The sequence below is a fragment of the Ochlerotatus camptorhynchus genome, unplaced genomic scaffold, assembly GCF_037179485.1.
Source record: "Ochlerotatus camptorhynchus isolate MF236.1 unplaced genomic scaffold, CSIRO-AGI_Acam_v1.1 ptg000300l, whole genome shotgun sequence".
Lineage (NCBI taxonomy): Eukaryota > Metazoa > Arthropoda > Insecta > Diptera > Culicidae > Ochlerotatus > Ochlerotatus camptorhynchus.
In genome coordinates, this window is record NW_027040788.1 from 1,173,563 (window position 1) to 1,198,678 (window position 25,116).

At 37.7% G+C, this 25,116-nt stretch overlaps 1 protein-coding gene across 1 annotated transcript in view; it reads right to left on the minus strand.

The window, feature by feature from the left end:
- Positions 1 to 14,855, minus strand: part of LOC135706985 (O-acyltransferase like protein-like) — a 49,473-nt gene extending 34,618 nt beyond the window's left edge. The window contains exon 1 of the mRNA XM_065228691.1: positions 14,171 to 14,855. Within this exon, the coding sequence (XP_065084763.1) occupies positions 14,171 to 14,504 (334 nt within the window). The 5' untranslated portion in view covers positions 14,505 to 14,855. The remainder of the gene's footprint in view (positions 1 to 14,170) is intronic.
- Positions 14,856 to 25,116: the final 10,261 nt, after the last annotated feature.

Genomic DNA, 25,116 nt, shown 5'->3' on the forward strand with positions numbered 1-25,116 from the left:
ACTTCATCATTTCTTAATAGTGATGGAGTAAAACGACATGCACTAAACTAAGGACACGGGATATACTACAATAGATCAAATTACTGGTCGCAGTAGTGTTAGGTGCCGAACAGAGGAAAAAAAATCATTGCCTCAAACTCACTCTAACTACTCTGTAAAAATCAAGCCGAAGTAGTGCGAGTGCAAAAAAAAAAAAACACAAACAGGTGTAATATACCGACGACGAACTTTGTGACGTGAGAATGGGAATCGAGTCGGGAATTTGGCCTCGAAGACTCCGGCGCTACGAATCTCAATCTAAGTATCTGAGAAGTATGGATCCTCTGGTTTTCAAAGATCATCATATTGTTTTACCAACGAGTCTAAGAGGGCGGGCGTTGAAAGCAGCTCACCAGGGACATCTAGGATGTGGAGTGACTAAACGAATCCTTCGCGAGTTCTTCTGATGGCCCAACATGGCGAAAGAGGCTGACAATTACGTGATGAGATGTGAAACATGTCTATTGATTTCGAGATAAAACTCGCCGGTGCCACTAAGTAGCCGCTTACTTCCAAACGGGCCTTGGGAGATCCTCCAAATCGATTTCTTATTCATCCAAGATTGTGGTTCAGGTCATCTACTGATGTGCGTTAATACATATTCACGATACCTACACGTTGTAGAGATGAAACACACGGATGCCATTCATACAAATGTGGTTCTGTGTAAGATTTTTACAGTTTTGGGACTTCCCTTAGTACTCCAAAGTGACAACGGCCCACCGTTTTAGAGTACAGAATTCATAGATTATTGGGAGGCAAAAGGAGTGCGAGTACATAAGGCAATTCCACTCAGTGCTCAATCGAACGGTGCTGTTGAACGGTCCAACGTGATCAAGGCTCTGGCTGCCGCGAAGGCAGAAAAGACAAGCTGGAAAGCAGTGTTAGAGAATTACATACACGTACACAACACACGAAAACAGCTGGTGGGTTGGCGATACCGGGGCACGTTTCCCAGTCTGTGGGACTCCGAAACTGTAATAGGCAGGAATGACCTACAGGAGAACGACACCTACTCTAAGCTGGTGAGCAAGAAAGAAAAGAGGTAGTGAGAAAAAATGTTAACGGGATTGAAAGGGTTTTTAAATAACTGAATAATACTAGGGAGAGAAGTAGAGAGACTGAGAAGTCGACAAAGGAGTAATAGAGAGGGAGACAAAATCGGGAAGAGAACAATTGTATTGGTAGAGAAACAGAGAAGTAAAAAAATAAAAGACAGTCTTGTGATTGGCTTTAGTGAACAAGATCAATGAGTTATTGTTTACTTCAGAGAAGCCAAAAGAAAGTTTAGAAATATCCGGAAAGACACGATACTCCCCTCCTCCTACATCTACGTTTTTGAGATTGAGCAATTTTTTTTTCTTGGATTTGTTTTCCGTCGATCTTGTTTTCCGTGCTGAGCACCAATGCTACCGACGCCAGGAAGGCAGCTGACACACCTGAGACATTCTAGAACCGTACATCTTTTGGCAAATAGTTGTTGGGCACTTCATGAACTATACTTTAACGTGATTAGTGTGGTCCCTAGGAATGAAAATTCAAAATATTACATATTACAAACGCAATGCGGAAAACCGGGTTAGAAGCAAGCAAGTTGTTTGGGACCCCAAATGGAACCAAACAAACATTGTTCTGGAAAAATGATCATGATGACCCACTAGACTGATGCAAAATTTGAAATTTTCGCTCCACAGCGCTCAAACGGTTCCAAATTGGGTCCTGATTAGCCTCTTAAAATTTGAACTCCTTTAGTGAGGAAATTTTGATAGAATTAACTTAACACATTTTGGAGATGAAAGCGTTATTTTTACTATTTTCCACCGGAGGAGTCCGCCCGCAAATTAGCTTTTTGTTAAGCATATTATCTGGTATAATTTTCTTACGGAGCTGGGTCTCAAAATGTGCTCAAGGCAAAGCAAATATAATGGGATTAAAAATAAGTGTTTCATATGTGAAACACACCGGAAAAACCGGAGAAAGATGAAATCACCGGGAAAATCCCACGAATTTAGGTGACAAATCTGGAAAAATATATCTCGTCCTCTTTTCGAAAACAATAAGATTTCAAGACCCTTGGTCTGGTCTAGATCTTCAGGATAGTTACAGTCACTTTGAAGAACTATTAGGAGAATTTTAGATTGTTTTCCAAAACAAATTTGATCAGATTTAACCCTCCGTTACTCGCGCCAACTTTTGCAACACGAGTACTCGCGCGTTGTACTTTGTACAACAGTGTGAGTTTTCCATTGCCATTTTGCAACCGAGCCACCAATCGATATGAAACCAACGGGTATTCCTTAAAAAACTTGTTTTTAACTAAACCAGCTACACTTTTATTACAGTTACCCTAAAAAAATACGGATAATAGAGAAAGTGTGAATGGTGTCCGTAATACGTGGGATTTGACTTAATTGGTTATAACATGGAAAATATCGAGAAAGTTACTGTTTTCGGCAAAGTTGTTCTAGAGATCATAACCTTTTTGCTGGTGGAGAGTAGTTCAGAATTTTCCCACTACGTAGCGCTAGAATACATGTGAAATTATCGCATGTGATATATCTCGAAATCATGACTAGATAGAAAGTTACTGGCGTCGACAAAGTTGTTGATGAGATCAAAGCCTATTTTTTGGTGCACAGTAGTTTTTCTCAATACGCGGCGCTAGTATACATGTGAAATTCTCATATAAAATATCTCGAGATCCTGACCAGATAGAAAGTTATTGTCTTAGGCAAAGCTGTTCAGGAGATCATAGCCTTTTTGCTGGTGAACAGTAGTTCAGAATCTTTGCACTAGGTAGTGCTCGTATGCATGTTAAGTTCTCGCATGTGATACATTACTAGATCTTGACCAGATAGAGAGTAAATGTCTTTGGCAAAGTTGTTCAGGAAGTCAAGATCTTTTCGTTGGTGGACAGTTGTTCAGAATTTTCTCACTACTCGTTGCTAGTATACTCATGCAATTCTCGTATATACAATAGCTCGAGATCATGAGTAGATAGAAAGCTACTGTTTTCGGCAAACTTGTTCAGGGGGTCAAGACTTTTTGGCTAGTGGACAGTAGCCCAAAATTTTCTCACCACCTGTCGCTAGTAAAAGAGTACAATTCTCGCGTATGCTATAGCTCGCGATTCTGAACAGGTAGAAAATAACTGTCTTTGAAAAAGTTGTTCATGAGGTCAATACCTATTGCTTGGGGCACAATAGTTCAGAATTTTCACACTACGTGGCGTTAGTATACACGCGAAATTCTCGCATGTAAAATATCTCTGATCAGATAGATTTCGCTAGTGGACAGCAGTTCAAAATTTTCACACTACGTAGCGCTAGAATACACGTGAAATTCTCGCATGTTGGTTGTTTCGAGATCCTGACCAGATAGAAAGTTACTGTCTTGGACAAAGTTGTTCAGAAGGGCAAAGCCTATTGCTTGGTGTACAATAGTTGAGAATTTCCTAAGCGGCTCTAGTATATGTCGTGAGCGCTGATAGACCAGTGGTAAAGACACAAGCCTGATAACCTCAACGTTGGTGGTTCTAATCCTCTTTTGTTTTTGTTCAAATGATCTGTATTTCAACCATTTAAAAAATTGGTAAAATATAAATATAATACTACTCACCACAGTATACACGTGAAATGTTCACATATTAAATATCACGAGATCCTGACCAAATAGAATGTTACTGTCTTCGGAAAAGTTGTTCAGGGAGCCAAGGCCTTCTGGCTGGTGGACAGAAATTCATTTTTTTTTTCACATCATTGCGCCTGTATACACGTGCAATTCTCGCATTAGATATATTTCGAGACCAGCTAAACTGTCATCGGCAAAGTTATTCAGGAGATCAAAACTTTTTCGATGGTCGACAGTACATAATTTTCTCACCACGCGGCGCTAGGATATACGTGAAATCTTCGCATATATAATATCTCGAGATCCTGAACAGCTAGAAATACAATGTACATATTTGGCAAAGCTGCGAAGGAGAAAAAAGATCTTTTTGCTGATGAACAGTATTTCAGATATTTCTCAAAACTTAGCGGGCAATTCTCGCATATCAAATATCACAAAGTAAAAATACAATTTACAACAGCCTTAAAGGGATAAGACAAATATATTCTGGATTTCTTTCCATATTTGTGGATACATAAATTGGGGTGAGTCGTTCCACTTTTATACCTCTGATAAATTAGGGGTAACACGTATCTCAGATGGAAAACATTATCTTAAAAGATCAATATCGCTGAAACTTCCACCAAATGAATGTTTAGAGTCTCCCTTTCATTTTAGGCTAATTTTAAAATGTCTTATCGAGGAGTCTAGAACAATAAAAAAAAATCCCTGTATTAACGTGTGCATGGACAACGAGACTAACTCAGAGAGTGAGGCACTTTTGCTCAGTTGAATGGAGAAATATATAAAACCGTTCTCCCGTATCATAAGTTTAAGGACACCTCCTAAAAACGTAAAATTTTCGTTCTTTTTAGAACATTTCAAAGATTTTGAATGGGAATACGAAGAAACAAATTGCTCAATATCATTTTCAAATTTTGTATACCAAAGGATCACCCAAAGTTGCACTATTTTTCAAAATTTACTCTGAAGAGTCATGATTGATTTTCTCAGAATTGACTGGAACAAATAATTTGAAATGAATCGTAGCAGTAGAACCCTTATGCAATACCTTTCATACCATTCAAATAACCTAAGGAGATCAAAAATTGGACGTAAATAAAATGAGAGAGCTTTGAACAAAACACATTTGCATGTTCACCATCCGGAAGAACTTTGCCGCATGAACAACTTTGACGATGACAGTTACTTCCTGACCTTAAGCTATAGCATATACAAATATTTTACATGCACACTAGCGCCGCATTCCGAAAATATTCTGAACTATTTACTGTTCACCAGCAAAAAAGGTTTGATCTCCAAAAAAAAAACTATGCCGAAGACAGTATTTTTCTAGCTGTTCGGGATCTCGAGCTGTAGCATATATGAGGATTGCACGTGTATACTAGCGCAGCGCAGTTAGAAAATTCTGAAACATTGGGCACCAATAGGTTTTAACATCCTGAACAACTTTGTTCAAGACAGTAACTTTCTATCTGGTCAGGATCTCGAGATATATAGCAGGCGAGAATTTCACATTTCACTAGCGCTACGCAGTAAGAAAATTTTATATGCGAGAATTTCACATGTACACTAGCACCATGAAGTGAGAAAATTCTGAACTACTGTCCACCAGCCAAAAGACCTTGACCTCCTGAACAACTTTGTCGCAGACAGTAACTTTCTATCTGATCAGGATCTCGAGATATAGCATATGTTAGAAGTGTACATGTATACTAACACCACGTGGTGAGCAAATTCTTAAATACTGTTTACCAGTCAAAAAGTCTTGACCCCCTAAACAACTTTGCCGAAGACATCAACTTTATAGCTGATCAAGATCTCGAGCTATTGAATATGCGAGAAAAGCACGTATATACTAGCGCCGCATAGTGAAAAAATTCTGAACTATTGTCACCCAACCAAAAGATCTTGACTTCCTGATAAACTTTGCCCAGTACATTTACTTTCTATCTGGTCAGGATCTAGAAATATTTGATATGGAAGAGTTTCACATGTATAGTAGCGCCGCAAAGTGAGAAAACTCTGAACTACTGTCCACCTGCAAAAAAGCCTTGACATCCTGAACAACTATGCCGAAGACAGTACCTTTCTATCTATCTTGGGAACTCGAGATATTTTATATGATAATTTCACATGTATACTAGCGTCGCGTAGTGAGCAAATTCTGAACTTTTGAGCACCAAGCAATAGGCTTTGCCCTCCTGAAAAAATTTGTGAAAGAAAGTAACTTTCTATCTGGTCAGGATCTCGAGATATATCATATGTGAGATTTTCACATGTATACTAGCGCTACGTAATGAGAAAATTCTGAACTACTGTCCGCCAGCGACAAGGCTATGATCTCCTGAATAACTTTCTCGGAGACAGTAACTTTCTATCTGGTCAGGATCTCGATATATTCCATGTTGTAATCAATTAAGTCAAATCCCACAAAGTATGGTCACAGTTTACGCGGTTTCCATTTACATTTTTTTTTTTATTATCCGCATGTTTTAGGTGTTTACTGTGATCAAAGTTTAGCTTGTTTAGATAAAAGAAGTTTTTTGAGGAATACTCGTTGGTTTCAGATCGATTGGTAACCCAGCAACAAAATGGCAATGGAAAACTCATGTGTGTTGTACAAAGTATATATTAGGATAGTCCGCGTATAACTCCAAGCGCATTTCGAAAGGAATTTCTATAGAATGTTAATGAGAATTCTATGCATTTTTCAGAAGAATTTAGAGAAGAACTCCAAGATAATTCTGAGCAAAATTTGAAGACAATTCTCGGTGGGAGAATTTTGCCTGCCAGATGGTGTTGGCAGGGAAGGGAGATTACAAGTTTTACTCAAAAAAGCTAATAGGCCCTTTTCAATTGTTGGTCTGAGGTGAATTTTACGGAGAATTTCATGCAAATATAAAAAAATTAAGCTCCAGTGAATTCTTAGAAAGAGTTTAAAATTCGAAGAAAGAATTTTTTGGTGTGTTCTAACGAGGATTTCTGTACTATTATAAAAAAAATTAAAGGATTTCCAGAAAGAGAATTTCAAATTTATTTTAGAAGAATTCTGGAAAGATCTCTGTGAAAGGAAATTAATCTAAAGAAAAGGCTTGAGAACAATCTAATAAGAGCCTGTAAAGTTTTGAGCAAAATTTGCATACACAAATTGTGAAGACTTTGCACCTGTCGCAGATCCAAATTCAAGATCCAGAAGAGATTTGGATGAATGTATGCCCCTAGGGTAGAATGCGGATCCTTCCCGTTTTTGGCAACACGAGATTTCTGTCTTTTTTGCAATCTAAAAAATGTATGGAACGCTTTATTTAATTTGAAATTCTACTGGACCACTCTTCATCAGTTGTTAACTGTTGTGAAGAAACATACTGGTTTGAGCTTCAAATTTCAAAGATATTGTTGAAAAAACGAAAAAAACAACAATTTTTGAACTTTAATATCTTTCAAAGCGCAAAAAATCGCAACCTGACATGTTCAGCAAGAATTAAGCAATACTCCATAATCAAAATATCAAAATTTGAGAGAGGTATATTCTGGTGTTTTTTAAGATTTCTTCATTTTAGTGGAACATGTTTTTTTTTCTATAATTTTTTTAATGCATTGAACTTGTGTTTTGTAGGCTTGACGACTTTGGCAAAGTTGTTTATCTAGAAAAAAAAACAACTCTTCTGAAGACGTTAAAACTTCACAGCCTTATCCTAAGTCATTTTTGCAAGAATATCTTAGTAACATTATTTGATCTACAGAACAATTGGAGATCTCCAGCATAATTACTAATGAATCAGAAGAAGTGCCAAAATACTAGAAAACATTATGCTGGTATTTGATCAATATCAGGTCTTTAGAATAATGCATGAACAATCAAGATAATCGGTATAGAATAAAATATCTTTGAAGCATGATGTTATCTATTGAACAATTAGAAAACTGCAGGATAATTACGAATCAACCAGAAGAATTGCCAAACTATCATGAGAACATTATGCAGGTATTTGATCACTTTAAGGTCTTTGGAATAATTCCTGATCATCCTGCTTTTTATGAGAATATCGTAGATGCACGATTTGATTTATTGAACAATTTGAGATCTTCAGAATAATAACTAATCAACCAGAAGAAGTGCCAAAATACCCAGAGGACATTAAGCAGGTTTTTGATGAATTGAAGGTCTTTGAAATAATTACATCTGTGGACTTCAAAACATTCTTGTGAGCTTCTGAAAAGTTCAAAACAATTCACTTAAATTCTGTGTATTTCACATGTGTTTTGAAACTTTTTTTAATTCAGCAAACAATAGAAATACTCAATGATTGTCAGAGATGCAAACCTTTGAGAAGCTTGTCGAATTGTAGGAAAAATCCCATATAAGCAGAACTTTCTAATTTTTTAAAGAAATTTATGTTGTATCACAGACAAACAGACATAACACTCGCAAGTTGTTAATCGAACAAGCATTTAACGGTAAATTCAAAAGTATCGTAGTGGGTAGTACCGCCACCTGTGGCACGCATAGTCAATTCCCTTGCGTTTGAAGTTTACACACTACCGCCATCTGTTCAGCGTACTACCCACCACAGTGTACTCAACAGATGGCAAAAATGTTTTAGTGACGATGTTTTACAGTGAAAAATACTCAATGTGTTATGTCTGCTTGTCTGTGATTGTATTGTGAAGTTCTCTCAATGTTATTAATTTTTTTAGCGTTAGCGTTGTTATGATATACTCCGTAGATTGGATACTAGTGACCAGTGCTGCAAAATCTCGACAGTACACGGTGATATTGACAATTCTGCTTTGGTCACTCATTTGAGCTAACAGTCATAGTCAAGGCAAACCATGTCAATTGTCAATGACAATGATGTCAGTGACGAACATGTGTAGATTTTTATATTACCTAAATTTGTAACGAAATTAAATGACTTGAGCAAAACAATTACATGGAGCCATTTTAATGAACAAGCATCTACATCCTGAACTACTTGGATAACAATAATGTGACACATAATGTACTAGATTACACGATTTGTTACCAGGTGAATCTTTGTCATTGACGAAAAAATGAATGAGATTTTGACGAAGGTTTTTTTGAGGATCAAGTCTGTCAGTGACTATGTGACGAACAATTTTGTCAATATCGCGCGAAAGTCTGTCAATGACAATAACAAATCTCAGCACTGCTAGCGACACTCACGTCTCTTCTGAAATTCTCAGTTAGACTACTCTCAGGAATAATGCTGGGGAGTTGGTTCCAATCTAAACAAGAGTAACAGAAGCATGACTGTCACTATTCCCGGCAACGCCCATCTTTACCATAACTAGGGATATGGAAGGAAATGTTGATGTAGTACTTACTTAACGAGAGGCCACCGACTTAGCGACACCCTCATAAGTGCTACGGAGTTGGAGGGTTGGGAAGGGTATTCGGTTAGGATTCACCTCAAGTTGGCGATGCAACCAAAAGTATGTATTGTTTATTTGCTGTTTATTTAATCTCTCAATAGCCGGCCTTCGAAAGAACATATTCATTTTGTTTAGTGATCATGAATTTTAAGACCATGACGGAGAGCTTGGGATTAAACCCATGATTTTCTGCTCAGTAAGCAAAAACGATCCCTCCAGGGTCATCGAGCATCTCAGAACCATAACGCTTCGCGAAAATACAGGACTACGTTTTCGCTTGATATGCAAATAGTTTCCGAGGTTAATGTTCAATATCAAATATACAAATGATGGTGGCGATTTATTGTGCTGTGATTTTCTGCTCAGTAAGCAAAATCAATCCCTCCAGGGTCATCGAGCATCTCATAATCCACAGCGCTTCGCGGCAAAGTACGAATATATGGATGAACAATCTATTATTGAATAACTATTATTTACGATAATTACATGCAAGAAATAAAATATAAACTACAAAAAAAACGTGACTACTAAAATCTCAAAAAGATATTCTCACAAATATATTTCATCTCAAAACCATTTGACGCCAGGAATCTCAAAACCATTAGACGCTCTAATGATACTCCGCACATGTTAGACACAAGAAAAGGCCAAAAAGCAAGCGTCCGACACACAAAACCCTCCAGATCCACTTGCAGTCACAATCAAAGAGGTCCGTGTGGTATTTAATGAAAAAATGTCCTTTAAGCACTAATATATTCTGAGGAAAGTTATAGCTGAGGGGTTGTGTGGCCAAAACTGGGTAGGCACCAAGGGGTAGGTCACTCCGCACACCAATCTTCGGTCATCTTTTTTGTCAGTGTGCCGCAAGTATGCCGATTGTGCCGGTCATAGAGCAAGCTGCGATTGTTTGTAAAATACCCATCCCGGCAACTCGGTATTTCTGACACCTTGAATGTTTTGGTTTGAAATTGCAAGGATTAATCGGATTGAGGATGACGCGGGAAGTGACGGGTGTGTGAACTTTCGGTGTTTTGTGATCCATAGGGTAAAAGTCCTGTGTTTTAGTGTTGTATAATGCCCTAAAAGGCAGACCAGAAATCTAGCCTTTCGGCCGGAAAGAGTTGGAACCGGTGGGGAGCATTGTTAGAGACCGACTATAGAGCGTGATGAATATACTTCTTTAGTTTGTTTTGTGTGATTTGCAGCATTATTTGAATTAAAGGTACTAATGAGGTCTGATTAACTGGCTCTTCCTCTTGAGTCTACTCTAGAACCTACATTTAATATTTAGATCTATAAGTGAACTACTGGTCTGAAGTTTTCTAATATATTAAATTAGAAGATGTTCCTGAACATAAGTTAAATAGCATGTAATGTTCTGAATAACTTCAATGACAGCTGTCCAGCAGTGCTCCCATTTTATTTACAACAATCTAATGCCCCGAGATTGTGCCGAAGGTATGCCGAAAATGTGCCGATGGATGGGCCCAAGCTGTGTAGAATATAATTCAGGCACAATGTGCTGAGTGACTTACCCCTTGGTAGGCACTGCACCTGGTATTTTTTTGCAAATTACTGGAAAATCAGGGAATTTTGTTTTCTTCGTTGAGTCGACACCCTGGCCAAGTTGGCAAAATTGCTGGATGTGGCCAAATCGACCGTGACAAACGTTTTAAAAGTGTTCGGGGAGCGTCTGTCGACCGCCAGGAACCCTGGAAGCGGCGGCAATCGTAATCCGGACGTGGCAGCGACGACAGATAAGGTAGCGGTGAAATATAAGCGGAATCCTAACCTCTCCATCCCGGACGTCACTGGCAAGCTCATTGTCTCCCATACTACCATGCAGCGGGCCAAGAAACGAGCCGGTTTGTCGACGTTTAAGAAGGTGGTGAACCAAGATTACAAACAAAACACGTCGGCAAAGCAGCGGTCCCAAAAGCTGTATACGAATCTGCTCATAAAGTTCGACTGTGTCGTCATGGACGACGAACCTTATGTGAAGGCGGATTTCAAGCAGCTTCCGGGACAGGAGTTTTATACCGCATCAGGAAAAGGGAAGGTGGCTGAAAATTTCAAAACTATCAAACTATCGAAGTTCCCGAAAAAAAATATCTCGGCTGGCAGGTCTAAAATGCGGCATTTTCTTTAATGCGGGAACCATCCATCAAGGGATCTACGCCCAGGAGTGCGCAACATAATAGACTTGTGCTGTTCTGGCCGGACTTGGCGAGTTGGCGCTTTGGGAAAAAGGCAATCGAGTGGTAGGATGCGAACAACGTGGTTGTGGTACCCAACGACCACAACCCTCCCAACAGCCCATAACTCCGCCCTATCGAACGGTATTGGGCCTTGGTCAAACGGAATCTCAAAAAAACTAATCAATCCATGGAAAACGAGCAGCAGCTTAAATCTAACTGGCGTTCGGCGGCGAATAAGGGCGATGAGACCACTGTGCAAAATTTAATGGAAGGGGTTAAGCGGAAGGCACGGAAGTTCGGATTTGGCAAACCAAAAGAATAAACGAACATTTTTTCCTTTAAATATATGAATTGAACTTGGTTTGTGCTTTCAAATGATTAAGGAGTACAACACTCCACTAAAATTAATTATGGGTCACCGGATCATAATTGGTTGTTCCTGTTGATGGAACAGGGGATTTTCGTACCAGCAACAACAGTGAAAGATCGAGAAATTGCAAGTATTGCCCTCTTTCTTTGCACTGTTTATGCTTCGTTGAATTTCAACGATCGACAATTAGTTTTAATTCACTGAATTATTGTGCGCACTTTACTCACATGCAGTGCATCTTGTTGATACAAGATGACCAACACGGTAATCCCGGGATTTCATGGGTTTATGCAGGCAGATCTTTTTTTCCTTGGTTTGTTTTCCGTCGATTAAAAGAAAGCACAATGAAAGCAAAAATCTAACTGCACAAAGAACACGATCCTATTTCTAGTCTCGGTTCTAAACATTTATTATTTTCTAAATAACAATGTAAATAACAAAAATATTTTTCAAGATTCAACGTAATTCTTAGTTAGAGTGGTAGCCAAAAGATATTTCTAATTAATAATAATAAATTGAAAAGTTAGCTGAGCACAAACGTCTTGTGAAATGCTTTATAACATTAAATCAAGGATGATTTTTCATAGCGTCAAAACGTCACTTCGATGAAACTCTCAGTGTTCCCACGTAAACTACCACCACTTTTCTGATGGTGTTGGTTTGCGTAAGAGTGGTGAAAGTTTCGCCGAATTTATGTTTGAGTTTTAGTTTAAAAAAGCACTTTAGTTTATCATCACAAAAAAAAAAACTTTTCCAACTAAATGGGCCGAAAGAATCTAAAAAAGGCCTCCACGTTTAGATTAAGCATGGAACTTTAAGTTAATGACCCAAGGAATCCAGTAACTCTCAGGAACCAGGTCTCAAATTTTTCAACAACTGTTACCTCATTCAAAAACGGTGTCGAATATCGATTTCTAATCACTTCATGTTGTTCCTCTTCCGGAAATATTCAAACTAAAATCATAATCTTCGTAGATAATTCTCAAAATAGAGCTAAAGGGAGACCTTATTATTACTTGGGCCACATAGTGAAAACATTTTGAACTTATATGTCTAGCACCTGGAAGGTCATGGTCAACACTTTATTCAAGATACTAATTTGAGACATGGGAAATATTTCAAGATATTGCATAATCAAGAAACTCACACATAGCAACGCGTAGTGTAAAACATTCAGCTACCAATTATAAATAAAGGGCGATTCAATAATGAAGTCCACATATATTATATATCAATTTTATCCCTTTGACCTGCGTCACGCTTTTTCCAATAACTATTACACGTGCTGTCCTGAATTCTAAGATCGCCCCTCTCCCTAAATTGTGGGTTTCATATTTGAATCGCCCTGTTGTATGATTTACTGAGCTAGTTGGACAAATGCGCTATTTTTGAATTAAACATTTCAATACGTCTCATTGATCGATTCTCTGAACCATTTTTTATATCGTTGCAAAAGCTTCCACTGCTGTGATTGTTATTATATGTGGTAGATTTGTATTATATTACATTTTTTTAAGCCTCATTTAGATTTGTGGATAAAGGAGCACAGCTAAAATTAAGATCATGCTGGCGATGGCTGAGTTCTCATTCCGGTCCAGTCAAAGAATTTTCGGGTTGGAAAACTTCTCGACTTCCTTGGGAATGATTGTGCTTGCCACACAATATCCATTAACAACAGTGGAAGTGCTCAAAGGACACTAAGTTGAGGGGATTACAGGCAAAGGGGTACAAGTGATTTTGATCGATTCTCTTCATCGACTTTCTCTTTTGATAATTACGGCTGTACCAACCAACTTCACACTATTTCTGCTACATAGTTTGATAAAGGAGGTTATCATCTTTCATGCAGGATAGCAACCTCATGAAGGATTATGTTTGCCGCTGAGTTATTAACGAAAGACAAAGTCGACGAAGAAAATCAATCCAAATCACTTGCACCCCTTTGCCTCTAATAATCTCAGTAATCAAGCGTAAAGTTATAGTTGGGACATAATAATCAAAGAATAAAAAGAAGATTTTTTTTTAATTTAAACCATTTGGCACAAATAGCATGAAGCATGTTTGCAAAACTATAGTTACTCAATTATAATATCGAATGAATCGTGAAATTAATAGATAAATGCAAACAGGACCTCTTGAAATATTAATCGTGATATGTGTACATGATAAATACAAAAAAAAAAACTGTTTGTACAATTTTTGTGAGCTTTAAAACAACAGTTCGTATCAAGCAGGATGAACTGTAAAGCTAACGGTAATTTCAAAACGTTGCAACGCGTTGTTAGAAATTATACCATTTTATTCCAGATTAAACTGGCATAAACGAACACGCTAAATATAAAACAATTAGAGAAAGAAAAAGGTTGGTAAGTTACTGTACTAACTGGAGCACCTAGACTAAAATGAAATGTAATTCAATTTGAATTTAGAAAAAAAATCGCATTTGATAATGATTTTGCATTCACGAACGCAGTAAGGTCTACATGATTCTCGACTCTTTGAAATATTTGACAAACAACCTCGTATTAGTTACCTGCTTCGCCGGTGCTAACTTTTAAGGTATCCTCATTTTCCATGAATATTACCCCCGGAAGCTGCGCTTGAAATTTGTTCTGCATTCCTTTCATCATAAAATCATCAACATCACTTAAATTCCCACTTGGCACAGTTTTATTACTTCCCATTATCACCGAATTCCACTTGATCTCGGTCACATTGGTTGGATCGTTCTTTAACGATTGTTTACTTTCCAAGCCGGGATGTTCAAGGGTACACCGATCTAGCATCCTGTTACACTGTTGCTTCTCGGGGGTCGCCGTTGAGGCCACGAGTAGCCCCAACAAGCCAATCACTATATTAACATACATTGTTATATTCGCTTGTTGCGTCGTATACCATTCATGGATTGATTAACTTTTCACTTAACTCACTTGTCGACTTAAAATATACTCCCCCGAAGGGTGTTTCACTTTACCGCGGTGATTATCACAGATGTCGTAATTTTCGCATTTTTATTCGTTCTAACTCCCCGAGGAACACTTTATGAATTTTTCAAATTTGTTCTATTCATCTTAAATCTATCTTTGCTATTGACTATGGGATGCTGCAGTGGGGACGTAGGCGTCAATCCTTTATTTTGATCGCGTGTGGATGACTTGGGTAACAAGTTTATATCGACGTTAATCCCGGCTTCATGAGCAGGAACACTATCCGTTCAGAAGTTCGATAAAGACTGACGCAGTCGTGATACCGTCCATGTGACTACATAACTTTGCACCTATAGAAACGACTGCCTCTAGCTAACAGCAGCAGCAGCAGCAGCAATAGCTAGCATCGGATCGGATCTAGTTGATATTCATTGCACACTCCGTATCTACCATGGCGTATTGCACGCTATAAAGTAACATATTGGGATATCTGGTGGCAGGTGGAAATCAGCATTCGCATTTTTTTCTCGGCTTTGCTCGCCATACGTACGTACTTATGCTTAAATTGCGCGAAAAAACGTTTTTCAATGTCGCATTGCCACGCTGATTGTTGATTAGAGAAAAGAACGATTTCTAGGTTGACACCCCTCGGGTGAGGTTGCTTTGCACAGATTGAGGCTTTTGTTTGTATTCCTAGTGCACAAATAATTATATGATGCAATTTGTTATACTAGATTGTAATCACTGTAATAAACTGTTGACATTTTGAACAAGGATTCGTTATAAATTGATATTACTTAGTAGATTATATTTTTTTCCGATCGATTTATCATCATGACGTTGCCCAGCATTATCCATTGCTTTAGATGTAACTTTTTATGATTTCTAAAACTTGATTAGTGTGTTATAGTCACTTTAATGGCAACCCTAAGTATGCACTTTTATACCCATAAAAAGTTGAAAAATATTCCTTTAAAACACCCAAATGATCATTTAAAAGCGGTAAAAATCCCTAAAACAAAGTGAAAATGATCCATAAAAAATGTCACTGATCCATATTTTATGTAAAATTTAGCAACACAATTGTAAAAAATGTACCGCAAAATTTCTTAAGTATGAGCTTTGAAATTGTACGAATTACTCATAAACATATTGCAAATGGTCCATAAAATGTTCAACAATGATCCATTGCGGATTGCAACGATTTTTGCCTGAAATTATTAATTATTTTGTTGGACATTTGTTATAAAGTCTCAACATTCGAAATTCTATGTACTTCTATGCAGATTGTATTTCCTGTTTATAAGAGGATACACACATTTTATATATTTATTACATTTGGCTTGAATGCCCTCAATGTGATCTTTAAAAGTTAATTTTTGGTCAAGCACTAATCCAAGATATTTCACTTGGTTTGACCAAGAAATTGAAACTCCGTTCATAGTGACTATGTGACTACTACTAGGTTTCAAAAAGGAAGCCCTGGGCTTATGTGGAAAGATTATAAGTTGAGTTTTGGAAGCGTTGGGAGAAATCTTCCATTTTTGTAAATAAGAAGAGAAAATATCTAAACTTTTCTGAAGTCCGCTGCAAATAACACGAAGACTTCTTCCTTTAGCGGAAATGCCTGTGTCATCAGCGAACAAAGATTTGTGGCAACCCTGAGGCAAATCAGGGAGGTCCGAAGTGAAAATGTTATACAATATAGGCCCAAGAATGCTACCCTGAGGAACTCCTGCTCTAACAGGTAGTCGATTAGATTTGGAATTTTGATAATTTACCTGCAGAGTTCTGTCAGTTAAATAATTTTGAACTAATTTCATAATGTAAAGTGGAAAATTAAACTTTTTCAATTTAGCAATCAAACCTTCATGCTTTTTCTATGTCTAGAAGAGCAACTCCAGTTGAGTGGCCTTCAGATTTGTTTGAAAGAATTAAATTGGTAACTCTCAAGAGTTGATGAGTAGTTGAATGCCCATGGCGAAATCCAAACTGCTCATCTGCAAAAATTGAGTTCGTATTGATGTGAAGCATCATTCTATTTAAAATTATCTTTTCAAAAAGTTTACTTATTGAAGAAAGCAAACTTATTGGACGGTAGCTACAAGCTTCAGCTGAAATTTTATCCGGCTTCAAAATTGGAACAACTTTTGCATTTTTCCATTTATCAGGAAAGTATGCCAAATGAAAACATCTGTTAAATAATTTTACCAAGAAAGACAAGGTACTCTCTGGGAGTTTTTTTATGAGGATATTGAAAATTCCATCATCACCTGGAGCTTTCATATTTTGAAACTTTTTAGTTATAGACCTTATTTCGTCCAAATCAGTCCCCCAGGAATCATCAAAAATATTTTCGCGAGAGAAAATATTCAGATAATCCCGAGCAACCTGATTCTCAATAGGACTAATAAGACCCAAACTGAAATTATGGGAAGTGTCGAATTGCTTAGCAAGTTTCTGAGCTTTTTCCAAATTTGTGATCAAAATTTTACCACCTTCTTTAAGCGCTGGAATAGGCTTTTGAGGTTTTTTCAAAATTTTTGTGAGTTTCCAAAAGGGTTTGGAACTTGGGTCTAATTTAGAAACATTATTTTCAAAAGTTTTGTTCCTCAGAACAGAGAATCGTTTTTTAATTTGTTTTTGTAAATCCCGCCAGATAATTTTCATGGCAGGATCGCGTGTTCTTTGATATTGTCTCCTATGGACATTTTTAAGACGGATCAAGAGCTGAAGATCATCGTCTATTATAATTGAATCGAATTTAACCTCGCATTTTCGTACTGAAGCAGCTCTTGCTTCAACTATAGAAGTAGTCAGAGATTCAAGAGCATAATTAATTTCATCTTTGGTTTGCAAAGGAATTTTTGTATCGAAGTTATATTCCATATATGTTCGATTTTGCTCCCAATCAGCTCTATGGGATATTTCTTGGGATATTTCAAAAGTTACTGGAAGATGATCAGAGCCGAAGTCAGCATGGGTAACCAATTGGCTACAAAGTTGACATGAATCAGTTAAGACCAAATCAATAGTTGAGGGATTTCTTGCTGAAGAAAAGCATGTTGGGTTGTTGAATATTGAATAGTGTAATAACCTGCAGAACAATCATCAAGCAGAATATAACCATTGGAAGTGCTTTGAGCATTATTCCATGAGCGGTGTTTTGCATTAAAATCACCAATAATGAAGAATTTAGACCTATGACGGGTAAGTTTCTGGAGGTCACCCTTGAGAAAATTCTTTTGCTGGCCTACGCATTGGAATGGCAAATAGGCAGCTATAAACGTAAGTTGTCCAAATTTTGTTTCAACAGAAACACCCAAAGTTTCAAAAACTTTGGTTTCAAATGAAGAGAGAATTTTATGTCTGATTCGTCTATGAACAATGATGGCAACGCCACCACAGGGTCCATCAAGACGATCATTTCTATAAATGAAATAATTTGCGTCCTTCTTAACCTTATGGTCAGGTTTAAGGAACGTTTCAGTTATGGCGGCAATATGCACGTTATGAACTCTCAAAAAGTTAAATAGCTCGTCGTCATTATCTTTAAGAGATCGAGCATTGCAACTTAAAATAATTACTGAATTATAAAGTCATGACAATATTGTTGGCAAATTTTACTCCAGTTAGAATAGCATCAAACATGGAGTTGGGTTTAAGCATATCAGAAATTATGTCCAGGGTTACTTCCACTCACTTGCTATAAAAATGTTTTTCAGAAATATAAAATCATGAGATGGAATAGTGATAATTAGTACTTGTAAGTTACAAGATGAGGACGTGAAGTATGTGTTTGATACATAAAATCTGTCAATATTGCTCACAAACAGCAATTTTACGACTCGTGAGTGAACGCTCACGAATCATAAGATCGCTTATTATCATGCTCTGAAAGCAAAATTTACCGGTTTTATGAGTCAAACACATACTTTAAACCCTCTTCTCGTTACTTACAAGTACAGCATATCATTATATCATCTAATGATTGCATAATTCCGAAAAATATGTTTTTATAGCAAGTGAGTGGAAGCAACCCTGAGGGGGAGAGGTAGCTCATCGATTCTTCCGGTTCGCCTCCTAGCATCGTGCTATAAGGTACCAGGCGATAATCAGGGTAGTTAATCGATAGCTCGATGACGTCATTTCGTTGGCGTCTGCAATGGGAAATTCTCATAGCAGGCGTTGACGATGGGACGTTGTCGAGTTGTTGAATAGCAACTATCGTGGTAACTCACCGATTACCTGTCGATCTGCCAAATTTGGAAAGACGTCTGCATTGAATTGTCTCATATAATAATATTCCGCCCACTATATCACAAGAAATTGCGAGTAGCTGAGTGGAATGGAGATAAGTTAAGCATTGGGTACAGGACCAAGTCTCCCCTGGGTGGTGCCAAAAGATGAGCGCAATAGAATCATCAAGTTGTCATGAGGCACGGAATGAGACTATTGCATGGCTGGGTAGTCAAAGTCTTCCATCCGTTAGTCATTTCAGGTGGATTAGAACAGGTTTAGGTGGGCGTTGGCCAGATTTGGATTTTTCAGATGTAATCCTGGATAGGACCCTGTCATTGAACGTCGCGTGAAAGTGGAACTTAATGAAGGCCTAAGTACTTTTTCGTAGTTTTTAGTTTTCGGATTTGAAAGATCGTCGGTTAGAGTGGCCTGCTTACTGAGCAGAAAAACGCGGTCCCAGGTCCTTACATATCAAAGAAATTTATGGTAAAATCGCTTGTGTATCGTGTATTTTGCGAAACTCGTTGTTGTCGTTGGTTCCGGGTTTGAATGGATACAAAAATTTGAGAAACGGTATTATGTGATATGAGGGGCTCGGTGGCCTTAGAGCAACCGTTTTTGCTTACTGAGCAGAACATCATGAGTCTAATCTCAGACCCATCCACATTCAAGATTCGTCAATCGTTTTATTTGTTAATATGACTACATGGTAATAACAGCAACTCGGTGATTAAAAAGGTGCTCGTCTGCCTAGTGGCAAACGTTTTTGCTTACTGAGCAGAAGACCGTGGGTTTAGTCCCAAGCTCCTTCGCGTTATATGATCGTTAAGACATCAATTCAGCTTATCGTTTACCAAAACGAACCCTGCTGCAAACCCAACCCTCTTATCCAACATCCCAGTGATTCCTCGTGGAAGTGCAGAGGTGTTCTCGGCTTCCATCAAAGCGAGTGTCATGTCAACACAATCCTTCCCATTCCTTTCTTGACCTGTGTTCGGGCGCGGCCGGCGCTGGTATTGCCTAATTTAAGATCACCAGTTTTTACACATTGAGGATGATTGCTAGTCCCAAGCATCATCTATTGGTTCTCTGTGTAATTACAGCTGATCTGGCAGTAACAGAGTAGCAACCGTGGGCGGTCAATCAAGCTCAAGCTCAAGCTCAAGTGAGTGGAAGCAACCCTGATCATGTCACTTAATGATTTCTGTAAAAATTCCCACTTTAGGGGCAGTAATGCTTCCTAAGTCAAAATTGTCAGAATTGCCGTTAGAATTTTGCAAAGGTAGCTCCATTAACTCGCTGAACATTGTTAGCAGCGAGGGGAGTAGGTATAGATGAAAAATTGGAAGCAGGGATACGAATGTTGAATTTCTTCCTCAGAGACCGTTGTTAACAGCAGAGTAATGTGTACCTGTTCGGAAACGTTGAGCGTTTCCTACCTGTCGCTTAGAACGAGATTTTAGGATCGCTTTGCAAGTCTTACATTCCCAAAAATTGGATTTGTGATTTTCACCACAATTTGAACATTTAAATTTCTTAGGATCTTCCTTCACAGGACAGTCGTCCTTTGCGCGAGAGGAATCACCAAAATTCATGCATTTAGCTGGCATGTAGCAATTTTTAGTCCCGTGACCCCATCCCTGGCACTTACGGCACTGGCTGAGGTTTTGGAAATTTCCTCCAGTCTTCCTGAAGTGTTCCCACTTCACTCGGACATGGAGCATAAGGCTAGCTTTTCTAAGGCCTTAAGGTTGTTTAGATTACTAGACTTGAAGTGAACTAATAAAAATCATTAGAAATCCCGTTGCGCGAATCACCAGGACGGGATTTCATTCTCATTTTGATTACTTGAAGTGGCACAACTCCAAGTAATTTTGCCAGTTCATCTTTGTTCTGATCCAGAGATTCACCACTGGGCAGTCCTTTCATGACAACCTTGAACACACGTTCAGTTTTGGTGTCGTAAGTAAAAAATTTGTGCTTCTTCTCAGTAAGATACTTGAGAAGACATTTAAATCCGTCCAAGGTTTCAGCCAATACACGGCATTCACCCCGACGTCCAATTTGTAGGGAAAACTTAACTTTCACGAAATTCAAAAGTTCCATGCGAAGAGCATGGAAATCGGTAGTGGTTATCACAATAGGGGGAATCTTTTCCTTCTTGGCATTAAGCCGGGAAAGTTTACTAGAATTTTTCATGGATGATGGATCATTCTCATCATCCGTGAGCAAATCAAATTGATTACTCAAATTAATTTCATCAGAAGGGGGATCATGAGTTTGCCCCTCTTTTTTGCGTTATCCAAATCGACTTCCAGTGACATTTAATAATATTTGAGTATACATTTACTCATTCTATGAATTACCTACGTTTTTGCGAATTTGAGTGATCGGGATTCAAATATGAGTTAGATTCCTTTACCGTTTAGGCCCTTCGAAAAACTATCAAGCCGAACAATGCAATAGGTCCTAAGTAACATTGATCGATTCCCCACGTTGACTTTCTCTTTCGTTAATAACTTGGCTATAAATCCGTTTCTTGTCTAGATAAGAGCTTTTTTTTATCGAACTATGTGTTGAAAATAGCTGGAAGTGTCTATACATGCCCGTGAGGTTGCAAAGAGAAAATCTACTGAGAGAATCTGTCAATGTTACTTAGGAGCTAATGCATTGTTCGGCTTTCTATTACTTGACTTAACAGTTCGTTATATGTGTGGTCGTGAGATGATCTATTTGGCTTTTATTCTTATTGTAAAAGCATTGTGATTTATGTTATCTAGATCAACCGGAAAGAAAACTCGGTCTCTTTCATCTTACGTATGAATGATAAGAAGTGAAAAAGAAGCGCAATTTCATGCCGATCCTTTGTAGATCGAGATTCATCTTCTATAGGACGAAGTTGCATCAATTTAAAGACCCAACTTGAGTACAGTAGACCAACATTACATCCACGTACCTGGAATGTTTTCATGTTAAAATGGTGAGATTAAACAATTTTCAGTCGTACCTAATCAATATCCAAATAATAAGAACATATAAGCTTACATGTTCACAGTGAAATATCGACTGCAGCTCAATAATTACACAAGAAACGGCATACAATGTAATTAAAGGCTTCATATTAGACCGAGGTTAGGGACATATACCCTATCATAATTCCTCAGATCCTTCGTAGACTGTACTTTAATAAAAATTCTAGAATATTAATATTTAAACATGAATTAAGAATTTTAATAATTACATTATGTTTCACCTAATCAAACATTCAAGTTTCATAAAAACTTCAGAAAATAAATATACAAAAAAATATCCGGCCAGTTTTTTTTTAAATATTGAAAATTATTAAATAACTAAAAGTTTTAAGCTCATGGACCAGCTTTGAATCTCCCGTACTGCAAAATAAAATTGTTATTAAATATCTTGGGCAATTTACCTAAATTCTGAGATTTACATCATTTTTCGAGAGAAAATTCTTCGCGAAGAATTACTATAAAGTTAAGATTTTAAAACTCAAAAAATCAAGAACGCAGTCATAGGAAAATCATGAAAAATCAGGTTATAATATAATTTTCTTCAGATGTTTAAGATTTTTTTTTTTTGATCTAAAACGCGCTTTTGAAACAATTTCTAGGCCCTTATTGTTAAGATCAATCAAGCGCTTTGGAATTACGAGTACTGCATATAAATGGTTTGAAAGCTATCTGTCTGACAGAATTCAACGGATGAGTTAATGATTCTGTTTCTAGTCCCGTGGGGAATAACCTTGGAGTGCCCCAGGGAAGTGTATTAGGGCCCCTGTTATTTATTATGTATATTAATGACATGAGACGTGTTTTACGATTTTGCGACATTAACCTTTTTGCAGATGATACTGTGTTATTCGTTGCAGCTAAGGATTTACACTTGAATGAAGATTTGCGTTCTCTAAGTAGATGGTTGAAGTATAAGCAATTGAAATGGAATATAAGTAAAACTAAAAATTATGGTAATTTCGCCGAATCGATTAAATGAGAACGTCTCTGTTGTAATTGATAATGAGATTATTGATCGCGTTCAGGAGATTAAATATCTTGGCGTGATTATTGTTTTCAAACTTAAGTTCAACTCTCACATTGACAATGTCATCAAGAAAATTGCCAAGAAGTATGGAATGCTTTGCCGACTGAAAAACGATTTAACTATTGCCAGTAAAATACAGCTATACAAATCAATCATCTCTCCTCATCTAGAGTTTTGTCCTTCCATTTTATTTTTGGCCAATGCAACACAAATATAGAGATTACAGCGCTTGCAGAATGAAATAATGCGTTCGATATTTGTGTGATCGAATTGAAAGAGGAAGTGACATTCATAGATATAGTACTAGAAACGCGGTTGAAATAAGAACACCACATTTCTTGACTTGTGCTTCACAAAATTCATTATATTATAAAGGAATAAATGTTTTCAATTCGATGCCAAGACATATCAAACGTTCAGCAACACATACATAATTTAAAAGACACTGCATTTCACTCGTTAAAACTGTCTTTTGAACAGTTATCCAGCGTGAAGTAATGAAATTGAGTTATTAGCAGAATGCTTAAATAAAACTGCAAAAAAGGGTTATCTTCCATTTAATTCCACTTAATTAATTTTGGTATCCATGACAGAAACGTATTTCGACTACAATGTTCAGTCTTCATCAGTGTCATTCCCACTAAAGATCTTTTCAAAATCTAACCCCCTTAAGTACTCATCTCCTAGTTTAAAAAGTCAAGATCACAGGTATAAAAATGAAACTACAATGTGTTGAATCGGAACCTACCTAACTAATAAAAACCAAAGATTTAAGTAAAGTAAAGGAGAAAAAAAACTATACAACTCTCTAGTAAGGAAAATCCCAAAGACTTGGTAGCCATCATAATGAAGTAATGAAATTGGGTTGTTAGCGGAATGCTTAAATAAATATTTGGGCCCATACATAAATTCAGCAATCGACTAAATTTTCAATAGCGATCAAAAATATTCATTAGTACCGTCCCAATGACGCGTTCATCTAGATAAAATTGACAAATAGCTAATTTTTAGTGATGGGCCCAATCTTAGATCCATAGGCCAACATAATAGCCATTTCCCCTACTATTTGAAATTCTTTCTACAAAAACTTAAAGGGCGAACACGAAATTATTGCAACACTTCCAACTGGCTGTATCTTTATTCCTACTAGGCAGAAACTATCCAAACTTTGCATAGTTGCTCTTTGAAGTGTATTTTTTACATCCTGTAAATTGCGTTATTGCCTGTTTCGATGCGGCTAAGATGGTAGTCAGCCGGCGCCGGTGGTGTAGTGGTAAGCGTGACTGCTTTCTAAAACCCTGATGGGTCTGGGTTCAAACCCAGCCGAGGTCGGTGGGATTTTTCTGATGCATAAACATCTCTGGCCACGTCTTCCTTCGGAAGGGAAGTAAAACCGTTGGCCCCGGCCCATGTGTGTTGAATGAGTGTGATATCCTACGCAGGTGTGGAAGCTGCCTTCCTGCACATTCGATTGCCGTCAATGGATGGCAATCGATGGCTGTCGGTGATTGGCACTAGATTGCGGAACAGAGACCGACGTTAAATAAAGGAAAGAAGAAGAAGAAGAAGAAGAAGAAGAAGAAGAAGAAGAAGAAGAAGAAGAAGAAGAAGAAGAAGAAGAAGAAGAAGAAGAAGAAGAAGAAGAAGAAGAAGAAGGTAGTGAGTCAAGTGAAGACGCATGAAATAATTGTGTACGCTCACATGGACAATCCGGAGCTGTCCCATCGTGCTTTGGGAAAAATACTGCATATCAATAATTCAACCGTATCAAGAGTTATAAACAGGTTCACATTGGTTGACATTGGATCACAAGCACGGAGCAGGAAGGAAACCGGGAGCAGCATGTAGGAAGATGGAGGGAATGGTGAAGTGTAGTTTCACCCGAAATCCCAACATTTCAGCACGTGATGTTGCCAAAAAGGTCGGTGTTTCGCAAAGTTACGCTTTGAGGCAATAGCTGGATTACATGCATTCAAGGTTCAAAACTTTACAAACCGCGATGAACGCCAGCAAACTATTACCAAAACCCGCGCAAGGAAACTCTACGCGGAAATGTTGTTGTGTGATGGATGATTAAAGATGACTTCCAACAAATACCAGGATAAGAGTTTGACACTGGAAAAGATAAATTCCAAATGGATGATCGTTTCAAGAAAAAAAAAGTTTCGAAATTTGCATCCTTATTATACCTTATTTGGCATGCTATCTGCACCTGTGGAAAAAGAAGTAAAATATTCGTCACAAAAGGCAC